The 24,971-nt window shown below is 43.7% G+C and overlaps 1 protein-coding gene across 1 annotated transcript; it reads left to right on the top strand.

Annotated features, from left to right (window-relative positions):
* Positions 1–483: 483 nt before the first annotated feature.
* On the top strand, positions 484–24,807 carry PSMB7 (proteasome 20S subunit beta 7). The gene is made up of 8 exons (XM_054083782.1): positions 484–640; positions 1,180–1,273; positions 1,400–1,497; positions 1,800–1,940; positions 3,189–3,304; positions 10,233–10,291; positions 23,943–24,094; positions 24,588–24,807. The coding sequence occupies exons 1-8, from the start codon at positions 579–581 to the stop codon at positions 24,697–24,699; spliced, it is 834 nt and encodes a 277-aa protein (XP_053939757.1). The 5' UTR covers positions 484–578; the 3' UTR covers positions 24,700–24,807.
* Positions 24,808–24,971: the final 164 nt, after the last annotated feature.

Genomic DNA, 24,971 nt, shown 5'->3' on the forward strand with positions numbered 1-24,971 from the left:
CGCGGGAGGGGCTTAAAGCCGGGCAGACGCGGGGCTGCTTCGGCAGCGGGCAGGGGTGGTTGGACTCCGTGATCTCACGGCTGTTTTCCAACCCAAGGGCTCTACAAACTCTCTATGCAGGGACCCCCAAAGCCCCAACCTCAACGCTCCCCGCAGAGCGCTGTGCCCACAGCCAGCGGCCCGCAGAGCCCCTCCCGCTGCAGCACCCCGGGACTGCCCTCCCGCACCCCAGAAGGCGCGGCCCCCATTTCCCGCTCAGGCCCCGCCCCCTTTTCACGCCCCCGCTCAGGCCCCGCCCCCTTCCGCAACCCCACACCCCTTCTCACGCCCCGCCCCCACTTCTTTCAGGCCCCGCCCCCGCTCATGTCCCGCCCACATCCCACCCAGACCCCGCCCCGCTCAAGCCCCGCCCACATTTTAAGAGGCCCTGTCTCCCCGCCCCTGCTCCTGCCCCTCCCCTTTCTCAGGCCCCGCCCACGCGCACCTCCCGCCCCGAGTTGACCCGGAAGCGCTGACCCGGAAAGCGCTGATCCGGAAGTGCTGTGCAGGCGCCGCTTGTTCTGCGTCGGAGTGAGGAGATGGCGGCTGTGTCCGTGCTGCGGGCGCCTAGCGGCGGCTTCAGCTTCGACAACTGTGCTCGGTGAGGCGTGGGGCAGGGCCAGGGCCAGGAGTGTCTCCGCTGGGAGCGGGAGCCCCTTCGTCCCGGTGGGAGTGGAGCCCCTCTCGCCCTGGGGGGTGTGGGGAGCTCTTCTACCCCGGGGTTCCCTGATGCGGGAGGAGCCCCTCTTACCCCAGCGGCGGGGTGGGGGATTAGGAGGAGCCCGCCTTGCCCAGGGGTATGTGTGGAACTCTTCTGTCCTGGGGGGTGTGAGCGTATGGGAGGAAGGGGCCCCGCTTGCCCCGAAGGGCGTGTGGGAGGGTGAAGGGAGCCTCTTTTGCCCGGGGGGTTGTGGGAGCAGAGTCCCTCTTGTCCCGAGAGGCTGGAGCTCCTCTAGCTCCAGGGGTGCGGTATGGGGAGCTCCTTTTGTCCCAGGGGCGTAGGAGGGAGTGGCAGCCCCTCTAGGCCCAGGCTGCCTGGGAAGGCGGCCCGTTTGGTCCCGGGAGAAAGTGTTAGGAGAGACCCTCCTTCCCCCGGGGTGGGGTTACTTGCCTGGCCCCACATCTTGCCCTGTGTTGCAGGAACTCTGTCTTGGAGACCGAGCTCACTCGGAGTGGGTTGCGCTTGCCCGCTGCCCGCAAGACTGGCACCACCATCGCCGGTGTCATCTTCAAGGTAAGGCATGTGCAAGGCTGGGATCCACACTGCTGAGTCATTCCCAGCAGGCCCGGGGCTTGTAACGGTGCAGTGAAGGTCCTATTTGAAGAGAGAGGCTTTGAGAATAATGCTGTCTCTCTGTAGGATGGCGTGGTCCTCGGAGCAGATACGAGAGCTACTGAAGGAATGGTTGTGGCTGACAAGAACTGTTCCAAAATACACTTCATTTCTCCGAATATCTAGTGAGTATTGAGGTTGTTTATTGTGTGGTGGTGTTGGTAATAACTTTGGGGTTTTTAGCCGTGTCGTTTGCTAACAGCAAATATGAAACTGTGCTTTAAAATGATAGCTTCTTAGCAAGGTTTGGAGATGTTTTGTAATTCATTTATGTTTAAACACATCATCCTGTTTCATGCTCTGAGAACGAAAACTTAATTTCCTTGATTTTACAATGAGAAAATTTCTGCTCGTTGGGTAGAGTGGAGATTGGTTTGTCTCCCCTGCCCTCCACACCTTTTCCTAACTTGCTCCTGATGTTTTCCAGTTGCTGTGGTGCGGGGACGGCTGCCGATACTGATATGACAACACAGCTGATTTCTTCTAATCTAGAGCTCCACTCGCTCTCTACCGGACGACTCCCAAGAGTTGTAACTGCTAATCAAATGCTGAAGCAAATGCTTTTCAGGTAACTGAGCGGATTTCTTATTTGTTCACAATGCTGTTTAAACCAGCAGATAAGCTTTGAGCTCCTGGGATGGAGCATCCTTCCATAATCTGCCTAATCTCCATGATGAGTCTTTAGGAAAGGTTTTGTAATTGTTCTTTGCTTCATGGGATTTTGAACAGAGATGGAAGAGAAATTAAGTTTGTGGTGTTCTAGAGAATTGAATCTAGTTGTATGGTGTTGCTGGTGTTTACACAGAAAAATAGGAAAACAATAGTTTAATAAACTGTTGCTCAAACGCACATCTGATGTGTGTCTGTGGGGAGATGGCTGGACAAGGAATGGGCTTGTAATGTGCAAGCTTGTAAAATTGAGACTTTCACATGACTTGCAATAGAATCACTGCCTCAAAATATATTTTATTTCCAAAAGAATAAAACATTTAACTCTTTGGAGCCCACAGCTGTTAATATAGAACTTTGCTGGTGGTTAGTGAGGTAAAAGACTGAAATGGCTGGAAGCTGTCCTGCAGCTATAGTAGGATTTTGGTTGATTGTGGTTTGGTGGCAGCTGAACTTGGTAACCAGCACCATGACATTGAACGTGACCTGCGACTGAGGGCACACTCTCCAAACTGTTAAGCGTTCCGGTAGTGTTTAGTGCTGTCTTTTGCAGAAGTAAAAATGGTGTTGAAAGAGAAGGAAAGAATGAATTAACGCTATCATTCAAGCTATTGGAGAGTCTCCAGGAAGGTGAAATAAAGCAATAGGGAAAAAAAAAAAAGCTATGTGCAATGAAGTGGCTGAGATAAATGACAATAATTCAGCTCAGTCACTTAATGCCGTATTGCTGGGCAGTATGCATTTTTTAAATGTACCACAAAACAATGAATTAAGAAATAAAAGTGGGGGGGAATTGGAAGAATATGCTTTCTTTTTTTTTTTTCTTTTCTGTAGTCTCTAGATAAAAACAATTGCAGATTCAGGAATTTCGTTTAAGGGCTGAAAGCTAATCCAAAATTAGCACAAATCTATCATTCAGCCTACTTGCTTGTCCGGCGCTTGTTTGTTCTGCTTGACAGTGAAATATACCGTGTTTTAGCAGACTTCTCAATTTTAAATGATTGCTCCCAGACAGTAGAAGTCATTTTTTTGTTATGGAGATGTACCTGGTGTTATCATGGGAAAACTCTCAAGTGCATACGTTGTGTTAAAAAGAACTGCAGTTTTATTGTGGATTTTTGGATTCACATACAGCCATTGCTTCTAGGTACCAAGGCTACATTGGTGCCGCCCTGGTTTTGGGGGGAGTAGATGTCACGGGCCCTCACCTTTACAGCATATATCCCCACGGATCGACTGACAAACTGCCTTACGTTACCATGGGTAAGTGAGTCCCTTGGTGTCGTGACACAGGGGTCTGGTAAAAAGGGTCGACACTTCTAATTATTAGTGTGTGTTTATCTAAGTTCCATTGTTTGCCTGGAGCTGTGCAGACCTCAGACTTTCAAGATAGAGTTGTACCCATATCTGAGGAAGGTGCACTGTTCTGCTGCGTTTCTAATACATAAAAACCGTGGGCTGTTGTGCTGCTTCATCGGAGCAGCCCAAACCCCTGGTATTGATGAAGTTGCTGTGTGTGTTCCCCAGCAGGCATTAAAGCAAGAAAATTGTAGAATTCCCAGAAACTTACTATAAAAAAAAAAAAAATCTCTTGACCTGCATACAGTCCTGACTCACGTTCATCTGACATCCTATCTTGAGTTGTGTTCTGCCTGAAGTTTTTCTGTACCGAAAAAAATGTGCCTTGCTTCTCCTTTGGAACTGCTGTATTTCTGCATATCTTGCTAAACGGCAGCTATATTTTACTCAAGGCACTTTGTTGTAGTGAAGCAATACCTGGTTTACTTGCTAGATATAATAATTGGTCTTAATTACTCTATGGAGCTACTCAGCCTGACGTTAGCCCACCATCAGCCTATTGAGTATTAGGATCTCAACTGTTTCATCTATGCAATGTTTTCTGTAACAATTTGAGTTGTGTGGATGTGCAGTTCTGTGTAGATCTTGCTCAGTTTTTAATTATGGGATGTTGTAATATTGAAAGCTAAACCCACAGATTTTTGCGTGCCTTTTGACCTGGTGAGAATCCTGAAGAAATCAGCTATAATAAGCTTTGCGACTTGCAGGAGAGCCTTAGTGATCACCATGATCCTTGTGCTTTGGAAAGGGCACTAATGCAGGTGGTGTTGCAGGGAAGAACACTGCAGGGAAATACTACAGAACTTGCCCTGTCTTTGTGAAGGGGAGTATTTTCAATAGTAGTGTCAGCTTGTTTGATTGGTTCTGAATTCTTTCATGATTTATAGACAATAATCTGGGAGTAAAGGGTAAAAAATGTTAAGATATATCACTGAGAAACTAGGAAGAGATTAAAGTACTGCCTTCTGAAAGTTAATGACTTCCTGAGAATATATCATCTGTAAAAAGAAAAATTCCAAACATAACCAGCCTGCAATTATTTTTGCTCTATAATCACTCAAGAAGGCACTGTTTCATTTTGAAGACTTGGATGATTTTAAATGGCAGCTTGGTTTCAGTAGAGCTATGGAAGTGCAACATAGAGCTCAAATAAATATATAGGAAAAGAAAATTGGTCTGAGAATGAGTTGTATCAGAAATAAATCATGTTCAGCCTATGTCTGATGCAGCTTTTATGCTGACGCAATGGGAAAATACAACTTTTAGTTAATCTTTTTCTGTTCGTGGTTAGTGTCTCTAGATAAAACACCTCCTTAACACATCCTTGAATGTTAAAGGTTTTTCTTTTTCTCTGGATTTTTGCGCTGCTGGAATGGTGTGGCTGTCAAACTGAACCATCTGGTTACCTGTGTGAGGGAGCGGTGGTTAAATCTGCAGAGGTGGTGTTGGGCCAATAGATGGTGCCAGCACCTTAAGAACTGGCCAGTTACTGCCTTGGCAGATTAAATCCCTGTCAGTCATGTGATATCATTGTTTAGCTTCTGATATATCAAAGAGTAAATGTCTGATTCTTTTAATTGCCTTATACCCAATATTGCGTTAAGCTGTAGTGCGGTCGCTGACTCTGTTCTCTTAGTGGCTAGGAGTTGGTTGCCTGGATAAAGTCACACAGTTCTTGTTATGTGCATGGTTACTCTGGTGCCAGGGTGTTAAAAGCCTTAAAATGTGTCATTTCTGAAAATCCTGTCCCTTCCTCTTTCCCTTCACAAAAATAACATAGCAGGATGAATTCACGCAGTTAAGAAGTGGCATATCCATGGGTGAAGTTCATTGTGGCTTGAACTGGGATTTGCTGTCTGGGCTGTGTCTGGTGATCACAGTTTACTTTTGCCCATGCTGTGGAACGAAGGCCTTCTCTGCTTAAGCGTCCTTTACTTTCTACACCCAGTGCGCAGATAGTTTCTCTAGTGACTAGGATATATTTTATTAAAAAGATTAGCTTATGTATATAAATGAAAGATGGAACTGAGACCGCAGGAAAAGTATCAAAGGTGAAATTGGAGATGGCAGTTGGAATTGTATTTTAATCTGTTTATTTTTTTCCAAATGTTCCAAGGGCAGTTTATTAAATGAGAGTAGGTGATTTGGCCAGTTCCTTTCTGGAAATTCAATATTAAATAGGAAAGGTGGGGTTTTGTTTGGTTTAATGTGCTGGAGCGTGTTTGTGGATGGACAGGGCAGTGTCCTCCCTTGCATGGCAGATTTAAAAGATACTCAGTGCTTACTCAGGAGTGAAAACATCAAATTAAACTGTTTATGCTGAGAAAGGACAAAATTGGATTTCAGCAAACGATGCAAGATTGTCTGATTGCTTGGCTTGTCTAGGAGAGCTTCTGGCCAAGACTTATAATGAAATGCATGCATAAAATTAAAGCTCTTGAAGTCTGTAGTTCAGCTTTCGGAAACAGTCAGTGTGTTCCAGCAGTCTCTGGTGGCCTCAGCCGGTCCCCTGGTTCCAGCGCTGCTTCATATTCATAAATCAGCTCTTGACACGCTGCCGTGTTGTCCTGCAGAGCAAGCACTGCCACTGCCGAGACCTGGCCCCTCGGCCGCGAACCAGGGTGAAAAATGATCCAAATCAATGGGGCTGCAGAGATTACGGAATTTTTACCAAGAATGAACAGCAAATTGAATAACAATGAGTGCGTGTGAATAAATGCCCTGTCAGGGAGCACTGACACTGATGGATGAGGAGGTGCTGAGTGTTGCTCTCAAGGCTCTGCGCATCCTCCAGTGTGGCAGGCTGAGCGAGGCCCTGGGTGATGAGAATGGACTCTGCTTAGCAGTAAGAAGTTGTCTGCAGTGAGTGTTCTGCTAAACAGATGCAGTTCATCTGTTCTAGAAAAGCTACTGCAGCTGCAAAACAGTGGAAATTATTGTTGGCTGGTTTTTTTTCCTGCAGGTCAATAATTATCTCTCACTGAAGAGAACATAATCCATGCTGAAGTGGTACAGGTCCTCAAGTAAAGGGCAAAGGGAATTTTTAAAGTGAATTTATTACAGTTGATTCCAATTTCTGATTAACTTAGTTGTGAAAAGTTAGGAAATTACCAGTGTTTCTTAAAGAAGTAAAAAGATAAAATCTCTTAGGGTCTTGTAACTTCCCTGGTTCGTTTTGACTCTCAGGCTGAAAAGCATTTGCCTCGGAGTAGAGCTTCGCATCGCAGTTTCTAGAGTTCTTCATAATTTGTTTGGCAATCAGTGTTTTTATACATTTAGATGCTAGATAGTACTTCCTGAATATTTGTTTCAAAAGCGTAGCTTATTGAAAATGTGAGCAAAATAAATTCTTGGGAGTTGCTGTGGCATTTTTCCCTGATCGCTGTGTTTCCAGGGTTGTTGAGGCATGACCATTCATGGCAGTGAGTGCTTTGAAAGATATAGCTGAAATGTTTTTTTTCCTGAATGATCTGTGATACAAACACATGATAACTGTTCCAATTATGCTTTCTTTTAATTATTCTCCTGGCTCATACAGAGAACAGTTGCAAACTTCCAACACTTAAAAAAAAAATTCCAACAGAGAGAATTTCCTCTTTCTGCATTGGTTATGGTGTTAAGATTTCCAGCTGGAGTTCCCTGTCTTGGACAAACACCAGGTTTGGTGTCACTTTGAGTCTGAGCTCAGTTAAGGCACTGTTTAATGATGGGTTATCTCTCAGCTTTCCCAAATGCTTTAATAGATTTGAGGTTGAGCTCCTGCATCTTAGCAGTGTTAAATCCTAACTGGTAGGGGCTTAAATCTGTTATTGTGTGTGAGGTGGGGACATCTATCCCTAATTAATGGTGATGTTTTACAATGTTTTGGTTTTATCTTTCTCCAGACATTGTTTGTGAATTGCTAAGCCTGTTTCTACACATGGGCAAAGCGTGCTTGTTAAAAATGAATTATGAGTGGGCACTGGATACATGGACAAGAGAGCAGCTGGTTCTCCCGCATAAACAACTTCTCCATAGACCCCCAGTATCTGAGTTTTCTGTGCTTTTTAGGGACTGCAATAAGAAAATGATAGTGCCAGTGTTTACTTAAGTTCACAGTCTGTGCCAAAAACCAGACTGTAACAAAGCAAAGCTTGCACAAGTCAGTGGAAACCCTGGAACACTGTGGGGTTGGTTGGATTGTGTGTGGAATTTGACAAGCAGGGGGAAGTCGGTGTAAGTGAGTAGTGAAGTTTGCAGCAATGCTGTGGCTTTCTGTGTGGACAGGCAGGTGGTAGGGTTTCTGTCCAGCCGTGCAAGGAGGGGATGGGGGTTCCTCAGTCAAGGTGCTACAGGTGAATATATGCATGTCATTAGTGTTGTTCAGAATGGTTCATGTGGCTGTTGTCAAACAGCAGACGATTTGTTTTGATGGATAAAGAGAAGTGTACATCTATTTGTGTCTCTAACAACACGGTGTTTACAGCTGATACCAGTAGGAGTAGTGAATGTTCATTGTGCTATTTCAGATTACAGAAACCTGCTCTTGCAGAGTATGCTTAGCTGTGCTTGGAGACTTTGGCTAAGGCACTGTTTTAATGCAAGTTTATAAAGCTTATGTTTAGGATTTCCAAGCAGTAGAGATTGACTTCCTGCTCTGTTAGAATCTCCTTTGGTTTTCAGGTGTAAACGTCTACACATAGGTTTTATCAAATTAAGACTTTCAACAACTCTTTGAAAACTTATATGACAGGACTGTGCAGTTATTTGTTTAAAGCTGATATTAGATTTTGTGTTGTGTCTCGGTAACAGTGAGAGAAATAATTATAATTCTTTGTGTATAAAGGATTTCATATAATGTAAGGTTCTACTCCCTCATCCTTTTCTTTATAAGTCTGCTGGGTTCTTGCCCATAGTTTCATTTAGGATCCTCTTTTTTTAAAGGGAGCTGGAGGAATTAATCCAGCCTGAACCATGTATGAGAGTATTACAATATTTGTGTTATTGACAATTTTTATTTGTGGGTAGAATTTTTAAGAATTAAAACTGCTCGGTAGCTGATGTAATTTCTGTCAGGTACTACCTCTTATATTTCCATTCTTGCACAGTTTTAGTCTTTATGCTCTAATTTTTTTCAAGAACGTTTATGCATGTGTAAGAGTGCTTGCTAATTTTGAGGCTTCCCTCTCCGCTTAGGGTAGGCCTTCTCTTGAGTGTCGGAAGAATGTGGTCTCGGTTTGAGGTCATATCGTGGATGGGTTTTCCCCTCATTAGAAATGTTCCTGTGTCATTCCACAAGGAGAGTTATTTGATGGCTGAAGTCCTGTATTTGTTTCGGAACACACCTTATTTTGACCTTGTTTGAAGGATCAGTAAAATTCCTTTTATTTGTGATCTGTTCTGTGATATCAGCTGTTTGTATCAGCGGTTCATTTCTGCTATGAGCTGCTTAAAAATCTTCTTTATTCCCAGTTTCAGCACTTAAAAAATGGAGTCATGTATTGCTCCGAGGTGCAAATGAATAGTCATTGCCTGTAATACAAACGCATGCTTAGAGTGTCCTACTGCTTTTAGATGTGATGTATTTGGTACTGTAAAGGTAATGATCCTCAAGCACAGCAATATTCTGTAACAGGAATATCTGTCATATTCATTGGGATTACCATGTTCATTGATTTGTGTCTGTAAATCTGCTGTTTCTACCCTTTAAATTTGATCTATAATTGGACCTCCTTAAATGGTTCGGATGAGGTAGTCTGTATTTTCTCAACAGTGTCACTGTCAGCTTCTCCCTTTTCATTATACATTCAGCAGACTTGATAAAATCAGCAGGACACCTCATTTGAAACTGTTTAATCGCTGCCTTTTTCTTTCACTAAACCATTGAGGTGGTCAAGCGATATACACAAATCATTTTAAATAGAAAATATGGCTTTCTCTGTGACCCAGCTAAACAGATAGCAGTATGCAAAACAAGTTAAAAAGTAATAAATGCCAAAAAATCTTCTAATTGGACTAAAAAATTGCAGATAACTTTACTCACTTCCCAAAAGTGGCACACTCTGAAATATGATTAGGGCCACAGACAGACAAGATATCTTTCTGAGGTTCCCTCTTTCTGAACAAAGCAAGTGTATGGTTCCAGATAGTATTTTCCATACTAATTTAGGGGAAGCACGTTTGTAACGCCTGCAGTTACGGCGCTCTGGGTAGAGGTGGCTTCTGTTCCACCATGAATTGCACTGCAGCCTGGGAGAGAAATAACGTAAAACTCATGTTTTTGTATCCTTCATTTTGTCTGTTCAGCTGTTGTTCAATGTACAAATAATGTCACGAAGTAAATGGATAATAAACTGTTTTAACGCAGATCCGGGAGGTAACCTGATGGCAGGTACTCTGCTCCCATGGCCAGTTTGCTCGTCCCCGTGTGTGAAGATGACTGTGCCAGGGCAGCTCGTTAGAGCAATCTATTCATTCCAAGTGTCTCTGTATCCAGTGACATTGCCTCTAACCTGGCCAGGCAGGAAGTCGGGTGGCAGAAATGGAGGAGCAGGAATTACAAGCTGTGGCATTCAGTTAACTCTTTTTTTTAACATCATTTTCATATCTTGGTGTTCAAAATAGTAAAAAGAAGGCGGCTGTCAGAGGAGGGATGGTGACAAGTCTGGGTATACTGGCTGTAGTTTAGGGTTAAATTAGGTGCTGTACTTGGAGCATATGCACTTTGGAGTGTGTAGTAAGCTAAGGCAGACTTTCACGCTTTCTTGTGCTGCTGGTTTTGTTATTGTTGTCTTAAAAAAATACCCTATTTACATATACTGGCTAAATAAACTTCCTAATTTTGTTGCCGTAGGTTCTGGATCATTAGCAGCTATGGCCGTGTTTGAAGATAAATACAAACCGGACATGGAGGTGAGAAGTTTTTTTCTTAAACCTCTAATTCTCATGACTGTACGAATTTGAGATTGGAAGCTTTAAAAAAAGTTACGTCTGCTCTAGTTTCCCTCTGCTTAAGATGTCCTAATGTCAGCTTATTGTAAAGCTGTAAAAATTGATGGGTAAAATAAATTTAAAGAAATGCAGCTTCTTGCAAATTTACATATGGAAAAACTTTGTGATTTGAATGTCTGTGAAAGCTTTAAAAATGTACAACTTCCTGATTATAGTTGACTTCAGGAATTCAGCAGCCCTCGCGTGGTCAATATTGCTGTCTTCCCTTAGTACTTGGACCTCTCAGTCTTGAAAAGAGAACACATGGTTGTAAAAGCCACAAATAAGTGTTCAAGCAGCGTATGAAGCCAGTTAGAATTCCGGTTGATTTGGTAGGTTCAGAACTGGTAACCACACCTTTACTTTTAATACCTTTTTAAAAGCTGACTATTATAAAGTTGTGGGATGTTAGTGTTGTGATAGAAACTGAAAAATGTTTGGTTGCTTACAGAGAATCATTCAGAAGAGCTGAAAGCAGGAGGGTCAGGACTAGGATCAGAATAAGTTATGCAGTTATTTGTTATGAACGTAGGCAGTACATGATCTTTGTGTTATCTATAGTATATCCTTATGCTTAGTTACCCTCTGAGTGCTTGCTAAACTAAACGGTGAAAAATCCAGTTACTTGCAGACAGGTTATTGATGGAAATGAACCCAAAACAGTTAAAGGGCTTTCTGTGACCTTGTTTCGTAAAATGCATCAGTAAAGTCAAGCCCTCTTTTAAAAGGCATTAATCTCCAGACTTTCCCTGAATGCTCCTTCTCATCCCAATTGATCAATAATCTCATCAAAAAAACCCTGAGAATTGAACACAAAATTGAACCTGTTAAAAGTGACTTGTAACCCCAGCAGTTGCAATTACCTCAGCCTAAAATGCAGATATAACAAATCTTAGAGCTATTCAGTGTCACTGAAAAACATAGAAAACATTGATTTATCTTGGGAAGGGTCTGAAGACATTCTTCTTCTTTGCAATGCTGCTGCAGTGGGGCATTTTCTCCCCATCGGTGTTGGTCCAGCTGCAGTGTTTTCAGGTGTTCCTCTCTAAAATGGATCAATTTAATTTAAAATGAGAAGTGATGTTATACCCTGTTATATCTCCTGAAGGAACATGATGTGTAACACCTGTTAATTTAAACAAACAAACCAACCAGCTTGTTTTGAGGCATTTTCTGGTGATTACACTGCCTACAAGTTGGTAATAAGCAGTTTTCCAGTTCTTCCTGCGTTCCTTTTCTGTCAGGGTCTGAGATGGTTGCAGGTGTGCAAGGTTGCAAACATGCAGTAAGGTCAGGATTCCTGTGTTGCTGTGATGTTTTGGGCAGGATCTGAAGAGCCCGGGCTTCTGGCCTCTAGTGTATTTATAAATGCCAGCAGAAACATTGCAAGAGTTTTAACAGGCACTCAGGTTTCTCTGTACGTAGCACTACACCAGCTGAAGGATAGAAGGGACCACTAGACAGGGCGAGACTCTCTTCTCTTCCCTCATGCCACTGTATGAATGAGAGTCTTTTTCCAGCCTCTGATGTGACTGTGCACTTGGCATGTGTGCTATTCGTACTGGAAACATGGACTACGGATCTTGGAATCAACAGCTACAGCGTAATCGTCTGCTTCCAGAGAAGCAAATGTCAGAGCTGTGCTAGGGAACTGAAAATTTCATAATCTTCTCAGCTAGTTTACGAGCTTGTATTTTAAGTCATTCTTTCTGTAAGAGCAACCAAAAAAGGCACCAAAAATTGGTAAATCTCCAACTTTTCCTATTTAGAAAGGTCATCCTAATTAAATTGTCTTCATACACAACCATAAATGGCAGCAGATATTCCCTGTTATAACAAGCACGTAGAAATGCAGTCTACCAGTTTGTTGAAACAGCTGCTTAAGACTTGGAGACTTGCATGTGCCTTAGCCTTGCCTCTGTTTTACTAGATATTCTGTTCTCTAATAACAATTCAGTAAATTGTATTGTCCAAACCAGCAAAGTTCAGGTGATAAAGCCCACCTGTACTCTTAAACACTTCATGTTGTGGCTGCCAGCTTAAAATATATACCTTTTAAGTCAGTTATGGGGGATTTTTTTAAGTAATGAGATAATAAGTTATGTTTCTATTTAAATTAAAACAAATTAAATCTGATATATATTTTATATAATCTGATATATATTTTATGTAAAATTTGCTATGAAATGGCAATGATGATAAACTGAAAATTCCATTAAAAAAATAGTAGAGGATTAATATTTTACTGTCAAGATCAATAGTGCTTTCTTTTGCAGTAATTGTCAGAATCCCTTGCTAGGGCTACTGGAGGGTAGTGGCGTGCTTCAAGACCATCACATCACAGAAAAATGATTCAAAGGCAAACTGTCCTGCACCCTCTGGTATCGACTTGCAAATTAGCATCTGGAATGTAATTAAACAAGCTTAATGAAAGTAGCAGCTGAATACTACTGGAAAAGACAATCAGCTTTTTTGCCTCTGATATATATTCTGTACTATTGAAGCTGATCACCAAACGCATCGTGTGAGCACAGTTAAAAAAAAATTAGCATTTATTTGAAGAATAGGAACTGTTTTTCATTCTGTTACGCTTTTGGCATGCACTGGTGTCCCATGAGAGCCGTGCCACAGCAGATAGTGCACAATATTTATAAATCCATGACAGGCAATAATAGCAACTTGAAAAATTCTTTTGCTAGAATTTCAAGTCGAGAGCTGCCAAAAGCTGAGAGGATCAAATCTGCAGTGGCAGCTGCTGTGCCCTACAGTTAGAATCGCAGACTTTGAAGATGCTCAACTTAAAAAAAAAATAAAAAAAAAAAAAAAAAAAGACGACTGCAGGCTTAGCCAATTTTTGCAGGTTTCTAGAGCCCTGGCTCTCTGCCTTTTGAAGCTGAGCTGCTGAAGCTTCTCCCACTGCCTGAGGCATGCTAACACCAGCAGGATGTGGTTTTTTTCCATAGACTTAGCGTGTCTTCGGATTTAAGCAGCACATGCTTTATCAATGCCAACTGTGATGGTCCTTTCCCTGGTTGCAATGCCGGGAGATGATCTTTACCCAACATCCTTCAGAGAAGCCGCTAAGATAGATGGTGACGTACACAAGTGCCACTTCTGCAGCCTGATTTATGGAGGCATGTTTCATTATGAAGCAAGTGCTGGCCTCTAGAGGAACCATTATAGATTGCTGAAGATGTGAACACTTTCAGCCCTGAAGGCCTGTAGATGCTTCAAAAATGTAATGCCAAGCACCTAACTACTGTGAAACAATATTAATCTGTCATGTGGGCAGCTATAGATCTACTTTAAAAAACATAAGTGGAAGAACAGCACATCTAATAGAGTGTTTTGAGCTTAGATCTTTCATTGCAGCCAATTTTTCTTTCAATGGAGTAGTAGCCACATGTGCTTTAAACCTTACCATCAGATTTTGCAAATGCATTCATGCCTTCTGGTGTTAAACAATAGTAAAGAAATACTCTGTGTGGATATAGAAGCCATCACGATATGGGAAAAAATGTCTACAGTATTAAATACTGCAATTCTGGGTTTATCTACACTGTGGCAGTTGAATTCCTTGGGAGACTGGCCATGTATTATGTATCTTATTCTGATATTTGACTCCTGTTGTTTGAAAAGGAGAGGCTTTTTGGCTGTAGAAGGATTACTTCATGTACAGTGATACTGTGGTTGTAGCTTTCTCACATGAGCTTTGTGTTTAAGCAAGGAAGCAGGCTGCTTGTAACTTCATTTCTTTTCTGTATTTCATCAAGACAGCCAGGTTAATAAAAAGAGGATCCAAAAGGAAGAGAATTGGTAGAAGCCACAAAAAGTGTAGAGCTTTTGCAAAGGAAGGGAAGTAAATCTTTTGTGTAACGAGTTCAGGTGCACGGAATAGGTGAGGAAAAAATGGAAGGAGGTAGTCTGGCAGATATTTGATTATTATTTCTAAAATAGGTCACCCTAGAAATGTGGGTTTATATTTACATTCACTTACTGTGCCATTTTTGAAGTGTGGCAGGAAACCAAGTGGTACTGAATGAATGAGGCCTTGAGCAACCTGACCCAACGGGAGGTGTCCCTGCCCATGGCAGGGATTGGAACTGGATGGGCTTTGAAGTCCCTTCTGACTCAAACCATTCTATGAAAACAGAAATACTCTGGAGGGGTTGGAGTGTAGGCACTTGCAATCCTACCTGCATCCTGCTCTCCTTCCAGGCATCCGCCCTTCTTCTCTTGGCCACGCTTACTGTTGCGACCACTCTACAGTGATCACTCTCGGTAACCTGTTTGGTTTTGACAAACATGGGTTAAGAACTGATCTCACGAGTGATTCAGCTGGCAGACTAGGAGAATCCTCTGAAATGGGCAGGCAGGATGTGGAGGCAGCAGTGGCCTTCAGTTAACAGTTGCATCTGTCAGGGTAGGTATGTTCACAAAGGAATTGTGGGAAGGAAGAAGACAGGAAGTTGCACAATGTGTGTGCTCTGCCTCTTCTGGTCCACAGTTCCGTTTCTGGCTTTGCCACTGATTTTTGAGGTACTTCTGAGCAGTCCCATATCCCCAGAGTGAAGCAGCATGAAGATTGCCTTCATGTTCAGTGCGCACTGTATTGCGGTGGAAAGTAGGCTGAATTCAGCTTTCACTGTGTACCTCTTATTTCAGTAAAAACGCATCAGGCACGTTATAATATATTCCAAAACCTGACACACGGATCATTCCAATGTTTCTGTACTCATTTCCTACTGCCCCTTGCTATGGTGGCATTAGTTTTGTTTGTTAACTACTGAGCTATTTTTGGAAACTGCCAAAACTCTAATCTACAACAATAGTTGTCCCATCAGTCTTCATTAGCCTGCGTCTGTGTGATTGAAGGCTCAAGAGCAATGACAAGCTGCATATGAATTCTGTATTCATTAGTGATGGTGATCAAAATGCCGGTGTCCCCGCTCAGGGCTCAGGTGTGGGAGGCTGCAGGCTAATCCCACCAGCTGACACGCGGAGGCTTAATGACTCTGTAGGAAGGTGACCACTTGCTGGGAGGTTTGCTGGCTGGACTCAGACAGCAGACAATAGAGATCAAGCCAGACTATCAGAGTTAAGCTGAAGAGCCTGCCTGAGATACTTGAACCCCTGTTGGTGTCAAACACGAAGATTAAGTAAATGGGGGAGGGAAAAAAACCCGCTGATTCTGTGAACAAAAATAAGTACTTGGTATTTGTGCTCTGTGTATCTGTTTATTTCATTACCAGTGACAATGCCATTGGTGACCATTCACTGCCTTTTCTGACAGCTCATAGCGATGCAGGTTTTGCACTTTCCTTACTTACCTGGGTTATTGTCTCCTTCAGACACTTGAATTTCTGTGGGTCAGGTGTCAGCGCACAGGGTCATACAGAAAATAAAGGCTGTTTCTGATTTTTAGATTAAATGAAAATTAGTCAGTGGTAGCCAGGTTCCTGCTTGGCACACCGGACAGTCAGCGCTCTCCTTGTCTTTTGCTGAGTTCTGCCTTGGACTGATTGCCTTTGCAGAACTAACGTTTAACTGGAAACATGAGGCTGGTTTCAGATGTGCTGGCTAGATGTGCTTGGGAGTGGCAGCACCGCTGGAGAAGTGTTTTTTGAGGTGTGCTTTCCGAATATATCAAAGCATGACTTCTGGGCAGAAATTGGGTGGGAAGCTGCCAGCAGCCTCGGTCAGAGGCCCTAGCGATCCCCCCTAGCACCTTCTCATTTTCTGGTACAGGCTGCATCGAGGGAAATAAATTTTACCTCTGTTTAAATTGGGCCTTGCTGCATGACAAAGAGCAACAATTTCTTCACCTTTACGAAAGTAACACTTAAACTCTGTACGTAATAATGCCGACCAGCGAGTCGGGAGCGGGCTGCGTGTTAGGAGATCATTTCGCTGCACAGGGTGGGTGTAGGACAGGTAATTATTTTTGATGCATTTCTCAGGAGCAGGTGTTCCAGCTTAAATTGTTTCAGTTTGAGTCTCTCCCAGAACTGCAGAACACCAGCAAAACATACTGGAAAACATTTCACATGGCACAAAGCCCAAGTGCCACTCCTGCAGTGAGGGTTGAGGAGGCCGGGTGCCGCTTGTGCCGAGCAGGGAGAGAGCAGGGACAGGCGAGGGTGGGAGCCAGGCTGAGCTGTTGGGGCAGGACCCTCCCAGCTGTAACCTGCTTGTGGGGTGGTTAGGGAGGGGAAATTACCAGAGGACTTGTATTTGCAAGTAAAATGTTGACCTTCATCCCCTTGTATCATTTTGTCAGAGATGAAGCGATAGTCACATGAACAGAGATTTGCTTTCCTTGAAGCCAGGCATGGTACTGCTGCATATTCATCTTTTGCTATGCAGTAATAACATATAGAGTTATTTTAATTGTTACCTCTTGCGTGGTTTATGTACCTGGCTGCTCAGGTTCAATGTGTTACTGTGCGGTACGGCAAACTGAGGGTATTGTGCTCTGAGTAGAACCTGCAGCCTGGCGGGACTTGCAGCTCTGTTGCTGTTGAGCGAATTCTCTTTATTTTGAGAATCATCTCCCTAAAACCCCATGAATTACACTCAGATGTAAGGAGTGAGGGATTAAATGAATTTTCATATTCATTCTTAATTCAAAGTATGGGAACAGCATTAAAAGAAATCCCGTGGTTGTGAGAGGAGCTTGTAATTTAATTCTGTGCCATCGGAAATATGTGTTGTGCTAATCTCCGTGTAAGGCATGACACATAGGGACTTATGTTATTGAATAGCAGTTCCGAATCATATAAGTTTCTGGCCTTGGCAGGTAATTTGGCATAAATTGTTAATGTAAATCCAGGTTAGTGGGGAAGACATTATTTTACTAAAAAAGATAAACTGCTGATTAATTCAGTATAGAACTCAATTACAAATTGAAAGTGTCTCTGTGGGACGCCGGTACCCTGTAGACAGCAGATGTTGAATTGATACTCCAGCATATTTCACACTGGTATGAAATATTAACACGGTTTATTATACTTGTGTGGTGTGTGATATCGGAAAGGGGGAGGTGCTGATGAGCCTGGGCTCGCAGGCGTCTGCCATCGGAACAGGGGAAAAACTGTAATCACCGAGAATAATAATTGGGGACTATAAGGTGCATTTTATTTGAAAAGTTCTTACTAGAAAACAGTTAGAAAAATAAACATTTGCTGACGTCTTATTCACTGACATCAATGCTGTGCAGAGTTGCCGTCTGTGTGATCTATCGATGACAGAGTGCAGGTGCATTTGTGGAAGAACTGGGACCGCTGGGTCGGGCCTCTGCTCCAGTCTCTTCTTGCGCAGGTTCCTGCCTGTGCCACGTTTGTGCTGAAGGTTTCTACTGCCTGACAAAACGTATCTGTCTGTATTTTCTGTGACACGTGGGTAGCATGTGAACCCCAACATGTTCGTAACCTGGGATTGAAGTAAGTTGGGGCTTTGTCATCTGTGTTGCATTGGTGATGGTGGCACAGACCAGCACCGTAGGCTTTTTGAGGAGATGCCCAGTGATGGGCAGAGTAGTAGTGGTGGTGCAGGAAAATACAGGAATGGGGAACTGAAACTGGTCTGCGCTGCCTGCTTTTCTTTCATTTAAATAGAAGTCCAGCTCTGACAGCTTCAGAGGAGGTAAAATTTAGACAAATGTATTTAAATATCGAGTCATTGTCTTATGTTCCTGCAAGTGAATGAAAGTAATGTTTCAGAATTTGGAGCATTTCAGTTTCTTACTAACTAAGCCTCTGGAAACAGAACTGGAAAATAACAGGATATACGTTTCCTTGAATTAAAATAACTTGGCTCTTTACACACAAAATAATAAAGTTATTTCACTTCCCCTTCCTCACTTTTGCTTTAGAAACTGCTAATTTTCTGCTTGTTTTAAACAGCTGTTCAGTTGTTTACTGAACTAAATAATTAAACTAAATAATATGTATATAATATTTGAAGGCATATTTTCTAGATTTAAGTTTTTTCTTTGGAGCATACATGATTCCAAGATAGTGTGTGGTTGGGATTCAGCAGAGTGGAGGTGATGCCACCCTTGGACCTATACTGGGCGCAGTTCTAGTCTCCAGGTGTCTGAATTTTTTCCTTGCCTGCTCGGAATATTGATATGCACAAACTGGGAGTGGTCTGTCCTGCCAGTCTGTCCTGATTTTTATAACCCCTTTGGTTTTGGTGTGATCATTGCTTGAATTCTTCATGCTGGCACCTTCTGTCTGGTATGTTTCCTTGGGCTGTGGTCACTGGGCATGTCAGCTTAATCCTGCTTTCTGTCATCGGGAATCTGGATCCCACGTATTCCTCACAGATATCTATTTTAATAGCCTGCTTTGCATTGTTTGGGCTGTTAAATCTCAGCATTCTGTGTCTGACTTCTGTGACTTCTTAGAGCACAAACAAAAGATGGAAGGACGAGGGGAGGGCTAAAAGACCTACCTACTCCCTTTAAATCTCTTTCATCCGATCAAAGATGAAAGAAAAGCAAACTATTTAGATTGCAGCATAGGTCTACTTCAAAAAATGGTGAAACAAGGTACGTCATTCATCTGAAGCGCTCCCTTCGTTCTGGTGAAGACTTGTTAAACCAGAATGCTTTAAATTACACGTGCCAGCCCCTTCCCGGCTTCCAAAGGTGACCAAAACGGATTCATTCTTACTAACAGAGTCTTTCAATCTCCCCTTACAAGAAAAACACAAAGTGCTTTGCTTCACAGTTTTGTTATCAATTTGGACTTCGCCAGCGGGTTTTAGCGTTGCTTCCAGTTACGCATTGATCTCCACAGCTTCTCCCAACAGGCAGGCGTGCGCATCCTCTCCGTGTTGTGGTCTGCTGATTACTCTCCCAAAGCCTAATTACGCTTCTGTAGGTGCTTACGTCCTTCAAGAGGTATCGCTTTCTTAGCCCCAAATTCCCCACACTCCTTTAAAGATTTATTTTTTTATCATTGTCCTGCCTGAAGCTTCTGACTTTTTTTTTTTCCCTCTTCCTTTCTCTTCCTGAGTGAATCTTGCAGAATCTCACTTTGAGTAGGATTGACTTTTTACATTATGTAATTTGAGGAAATTCATTCCGTTCTAAAAGACTGTTGTGATAAGCATTTTAATTTCTCTACAGAAGTTGTTACAGGCTATGGTGTTCACTCTATGCTGATATTCCATGTGCTGTATTTTGAGTTCTCGGGAAGGTTCCCTACTGGAGGGTTGTGCAGTGTCTTCTCCCTGCAGTGCACTGCTCACCTGCAGAAGGGATGCATTTCACTTTGCTAAGAATCTGAAAAATCCTTTCTCTGGAAAAGGCATCTCAGGCTTAACTCACTTCCAAAGTTACAGAATTTTGAGGCAATACCATTCCCAAAGCCATTCCAGCTGCCCCCTCTACTGCTGGAGGCATAGTGATAAACTTGTTCAATGCTGTCCTTGCTAATAGATTTAATATGATGCGGAAATATCCACATCTTCTGCTGGAAAGTCTCTTTTTTTTTTTTTTTTTTTTTTTTTAATTTCCTTCGGTAGCACTTGAAATCTGAAAATGGCCCAAGTGTGAAGAGAAACTCTATCCAAGCCGTATACAAGAGTAATGTGTAAAAGTTCCTCGTTGGTGCTGTTTGGGACTGGCACTGCAGCAGCCGTAGAGAGGTAATCCATCAGTTCTTGAGTGTCTACAAAATGCGACTCTCCAGATAACAGGTTTAAAGTAAAGATTTAATACAGGCTCTATCTACTATGATGTTGCAGTGACAGTTTAAAACTCATTCTCTAAATCTCAGCAGACTTTATAGCTAGCAGTGGGCCCATATAAAGCTTAATGGCATTACAACACATAAATCATCTTTTAAAGATGCTACCGGTAGATCCAATATTAAATGCAGACAATTGTCTGTGTTATAAATAATTTATCAAACACCGTTTCAGATTAGCCTTCCATGCTGAGTTATTTATTTTAGCCTTTACTGTACTATTCCTAAGACGCATTTTGAAGGATCCATTACTGGTCACTTTAATGAACCCGGGGTCTGCGTCTCCCCCCTCAGGCACCATGGTGCATCTGTGGTGACCATTACACGGCTGATCTGGACCTCTTTGCGCCTTTTACAAGTGCTGCCCATTTGTCACGGAGTGGTAAATGGAGTTGCACATTGGAGTCCGGGGACACATTGTGTGATGCGGTGATGGAGACAAACAGATAGCTCTATAAAGGGCTGCCTGTCACCACCGCCTCACCTCACACTACATCACTCTCCCTGTAATCTCATTTAAGAAGCAGTGTGCACCCCGGAGAATGATATTCCAAGTTAGCTTGGCCTTCACAACCATAAAGCAGGAAGTGTTCCTTTTATATACTCTGAACTTTTAGGGTTTTTTAAGATTAATTATTGCAGCGACTCATTCGTGCCCCTGTACTCAGACTGTGTCAGCACTTTGCACGCTTACTCCTGTTCCAGGGCTGTAAAACAACGCTCCTGGTAGAACTCTGTGTGCGGGGTCTTGGTCCAGGAGCGGTGTGTGGGGGGTTTCCTTGTGGCTGTTCTGCTCGTCTTCCTAAATCCTGAAGAGGGACAGAGGAGGAAGCACAGCGCAGAAGCCAGGTTTTCTGTAATTAAAGTTATTCCATGTTTATGACCAAGGCTGCACTGTATCAGATGGATGAGCTCAGGTTATGTTTTAGACTTTCTCTGTGTAGCAGATACCTCGGTGTGGTTACGGCTGAGCTCGGCTGACTGTTGGGTATTTTCAGAGCTGCAGATAACAATGGGTTGATAGAGTTCTTTGCTTAAAAAGAAAAATGAAAATTTCCATTAAAGGAGTGAGATGACTCTGTGAGCTTTACATTGCTGTCTAAAACATACTAAATTAATATTTAAAGTGGAGAGGGAACAACCTTCTGCCTCTCTGCTTTAATTTTTCCTAAGCTGCGGTGCTTTTCCTATACCAAGTTACTCTGATTTTGCTGCTATTCAATTTTTAAAACATATCTGCATGTACTTTTTTATCTTGGTATGTTTACTCCCCCTGTAGGACGAGAATACCCACAGCATAGGTGCAAGTTGTCTTCTGTCAGTCGGCTGAGGAAATGCTTGTTGGAATTTTACTACCGAAATGGAATTGTTTCCAGGGCAGGGCTGGTTTGTTCTGGTCGGCTTCGTAGGAAGGGTAACGCAGTGTTTGAGGGTGTTTGTTGTTTGATTGGGTTTTTTTAAAGTGATGCTAGTAAAACTTGGAGGGACCTCAGAATTTATGCTATTTCTGCAGTTTACGGGAAAAAATAAGTGCTGTGCTCCTGGTCAGTACCTTAGTGGAGCTGAGAGCAGGATCACCGGCGTTCCAGGCTCTTGGCGAGAGGGCCATCGGGGAATGCAGAGCATGCCTGGGGAGCGGAGCTAATTCTGGGCTCTCCAGCTGCACCAGTACACGGGGCTCCTGCAGCTGCTGCGGGATCAGACGCTCGAGGAGCGGGCTGTGCATCTGAGCATCGTTCCCTGGGGCGGGACACTGGCAGAGGCACAGAGCCTCCAAAGCGAAGCAAACTTTAGAGGGTGGCATTTATCAAAATTGACATTGAATGTTTGGTCTTTTTTTCACTATGTCCTGTGGCAAATAATTCAAATGTGTGAAATGCCAGCAAAGCGGAGATGAGTGATTGGGGTGAACTGGGTGTGATGGCATTGGGCTCGCTGAGCGGCAGCTGCCATGAACGACTCGAGGATAAACCCGAGTCCAAGTGTCCGCATGCAGGGATGTGTTTCAGTCTTGCTGGCGCAGGCATGCTGTAGTCATAGCGTTCAACTAAGTTCATTATACACCTCTGAGGAGCACAAAAAGGTCTCGCATGCTCCAGAGGCTGCCGGAAAGATGGACGTATGCATGGGAGGAGGTGTGTGTATGGACCCGGCCTGTTTCCTTGGATTCTGGCACTTCTGCTGGGTGCCAGGACCATGAGCACTTCCTCTAGACACGCTTCAGTGGAGCAGGAGCCATCCTCACCGTGTCCGTGTCCCTTGGCAAGCCGTAGGGTGCCATGAGAAGAGGTGTGGGACAGGGCTCAGCACCCACATGGAGCTTTGGGGCTTTGTCAAGCGGCACCGTGTCCATCGTAAGGAGAGGCACGTGGAGCTGTGGAGAACGGGTGCCGGTGCCTGGGTTTGCCAGGCTTGAAATGACCCATCAGTGTTTGTTCATGTTCACTGCCTTCCGTGGCAGAGCGAAACGAAGGGTGGACTGGCTGCAGCAGATCAGTTCCAGCAGCACCGGAGCTGATCCGTGACTCCCTGGGATCTGTAGAGGGAGCCCGCGCAGCTATGAGAGGAGGTGGAGATGATGGGCAGACCAGATCTTGTCCTTCTGACACCTTCACATCAGCACCACTTGTGAATTTTATTGGGGGAATGAAGATGATTATAGGTCTGTTGTAATATTTTAATGGAGAAATTGATGAATTTGAAATCTTTCCTTGTCAGAGACTCACCAGGACATTACCTGTGTGTGTGCCGCAGGCACCACCACACGCTGGCTCAGGCTGTTCACCTTCTACAGAGCAGATTTCTCCGTGCACGCTGTATGAATATTTCAGCAGCCCTGCTTGCCCTTTCAAAAGACAGCAGATATACAGACCTCTAGGAAAGCAAACAGGACTTCGTGGGACTAGTGCGTGGTTTCAGAAGTGACAGTGAGCTTTATTTCCTGTCCTAGTTTGCTGTTCTAGTTTTGCTGCAAATGGGATTCTGGTAGTGTTACCTGGTAATTTAGAAATACCCGTGCTTTTGAAATATAGTTCACTTCATGCGTACTGTATTTATATATGAAATGTGTATTTGCTTTAGCTGCCTGGGGACTTTCTGAAAAATGCAGCAGAAAAGAAACTGCAGCAAATTGTTCATTTTGTCATTTAAATGGTAAAATCTTAACTACAAAGTACAGTGTTTTGGCAGAAGTTCCAAGTTAAGAGTGGGATTTTCAGCAGGTTTCTTTCACTATTCTGCACTGTGTTCAGGACTGCAGTTAAAGACGTTTACAGCTGCAGTTCAGTGCAGGGCAAGGCTGCTTTGCTCACAGGTATTAGTAAGATGAACATAATATGTTTTGCCCGCCAAGCTGTGTATGGAATCACAGACCTGGTTTTGGCTCTGCAGAGAATGATTGCACAGTCCCTGCCTAGAGAAGTTGTGGAGCGAAACCGGTGTGACTCCTGTTTGTGTGCATCTCTAACAGAGGGTGCTGCAGGGAAGAACCCGGAATATACACATGCATGAAAACCTGGACACTAAAGCCCGTGAAGCTTAGTTTATCCGTTCTTTAAGACAGAAATCTTAATTTTGCTTCCTTGACTGCCTTCACTAGGTTTGATCTGCCCTGGATCATAAACAGGAGAAAGGCTCGCCCTTAGGTAGTCCCTCCATTGCGTAGACGGTCATCGGTGCGCTTACAGGGCTTTGGTGATTAAAAAGGCACTGGTATCTCATTTATTGTTCTGGGCTCACACCTTCCACTGCTGCACAGACAAATGTTGCTGTGAAATGCCAGCCCTTGTGCAGTGACTGCTTTTTTAACTTCCCAGGAAGAGGAAGCCAAGCAGCTTGTGAGAGACGCCATCGCGGCTGGCATCTACAACGACCTGGGCTCCGGCAGCAACATCGACATCTGTGTCATTAGCAAGAACAAGCTGGATTTTCTCCGTCCATATGATGTGGCCAACAAAAAGGGGGATAGGTGAGTATTCCTGCAGCTACATGTGATCCCTGGTCCTTCCAGCAGTTCCTGTTTTCTATAATACTAAATCTCATCAGAGTCACCTCTAGACCTGTATATTTAGCTACAACTAAAGAGAACTAAATGAGTGGCTGTACCGGTGGTGAGCAGAGGCTGCCAGTGGTACGTACAGATGTGTGAAGGACACAAACTGCGTACCTGCTGCCACTTCCCCCGCCTGCAGGGCTGCTCTGGAGGGCCAGGCGGTTTGAGTTGCACTGTTGCGTTTGAAACTTGGGTTTCCTCTGCTGCCAGGTAGCAGCAGTCATGGGGTTTCCTAAAAATGTGAGTTTTTCTGGAAGTGTATCAGTGACAGCCACCAGTTGTGGCGTGCCAGTAAGCACTGTTCCTGAACTTTGGCTTTTACAGGAACGTTCTAGAGCAAGCTGATCAGTTCTGGAATTTTACATGCAGAACTATTTCCCAGCTTCATTCTCACCTGTTTCTTTACCAGGTATGGCAGATACAGGTGTGAAAAGGGCACTACTGCTGTTCTCACCGAAAACGTGGCACGCCTGGAAATCGAGGTGGTGGATGAGACTGTACAAACCATGGACACATCCTGAGCCACCGCTGGAGACCAGCGCTAGAGCTGTTCAGGAGCCTTCCGGCATCAAGAGAAAGGTGCAGTGGGTACCGAATAAAGAGGGTTCTGACTGTTCTTCTCAGTCCTGTTTTTGCGTGGTGCCCATTTGTTCCACTGCTTTCCCCTTCCTGCACTGCTAGAACTGCAGAGCAGAACTGCTGTACCTTCCCCACTCGTGTTAGCACTGGGGGCTGTGGGAGGGATTTCATGTGGTACCACATCATCCTGAAAGAGCAAAAAAGCCAGCGGAAA

This window comes from Cuculus canorus, chromosome 19, assembly GCF_017976375.1.
Source record: "Cuculus canorus isolate bCucCan1 chromosome 19, bCucCan1.pri, whole genome shotgun sequence".
Classification (NCBI taxonomy): domain Eukaryota; kingdom Metazoa; phylum Chordata; class Aves; order Cuculiformes; family Cuculidae; genus Cuculus; species Cuculus canorus.

Bases quoted from the DNA above. Each gene is read 5' to 3' on its own strand.
- PSMB7 (XM_054083782.1), top strand. From the start codon at position 579: ATGGCGGCTGTGTCCGTGCTGCGGGCGCCTAGCGGCGGCTTCAGCTTC. The intron at 641-1,179 runs GTGAGGCGTGGG...CCTGTGTTGCAG, and splicing joins AGCTTCGACAACTGTGCTCG to GAACTCTGTCTTGGAGACCG. The intron at 10,292-23,942 runs GTGAGAAGTTTT...TTAACTTCCCAG, and splicing joins AATACAAACCGGACATGGAG to GAAGAGGAAGCCAAGCAGCT.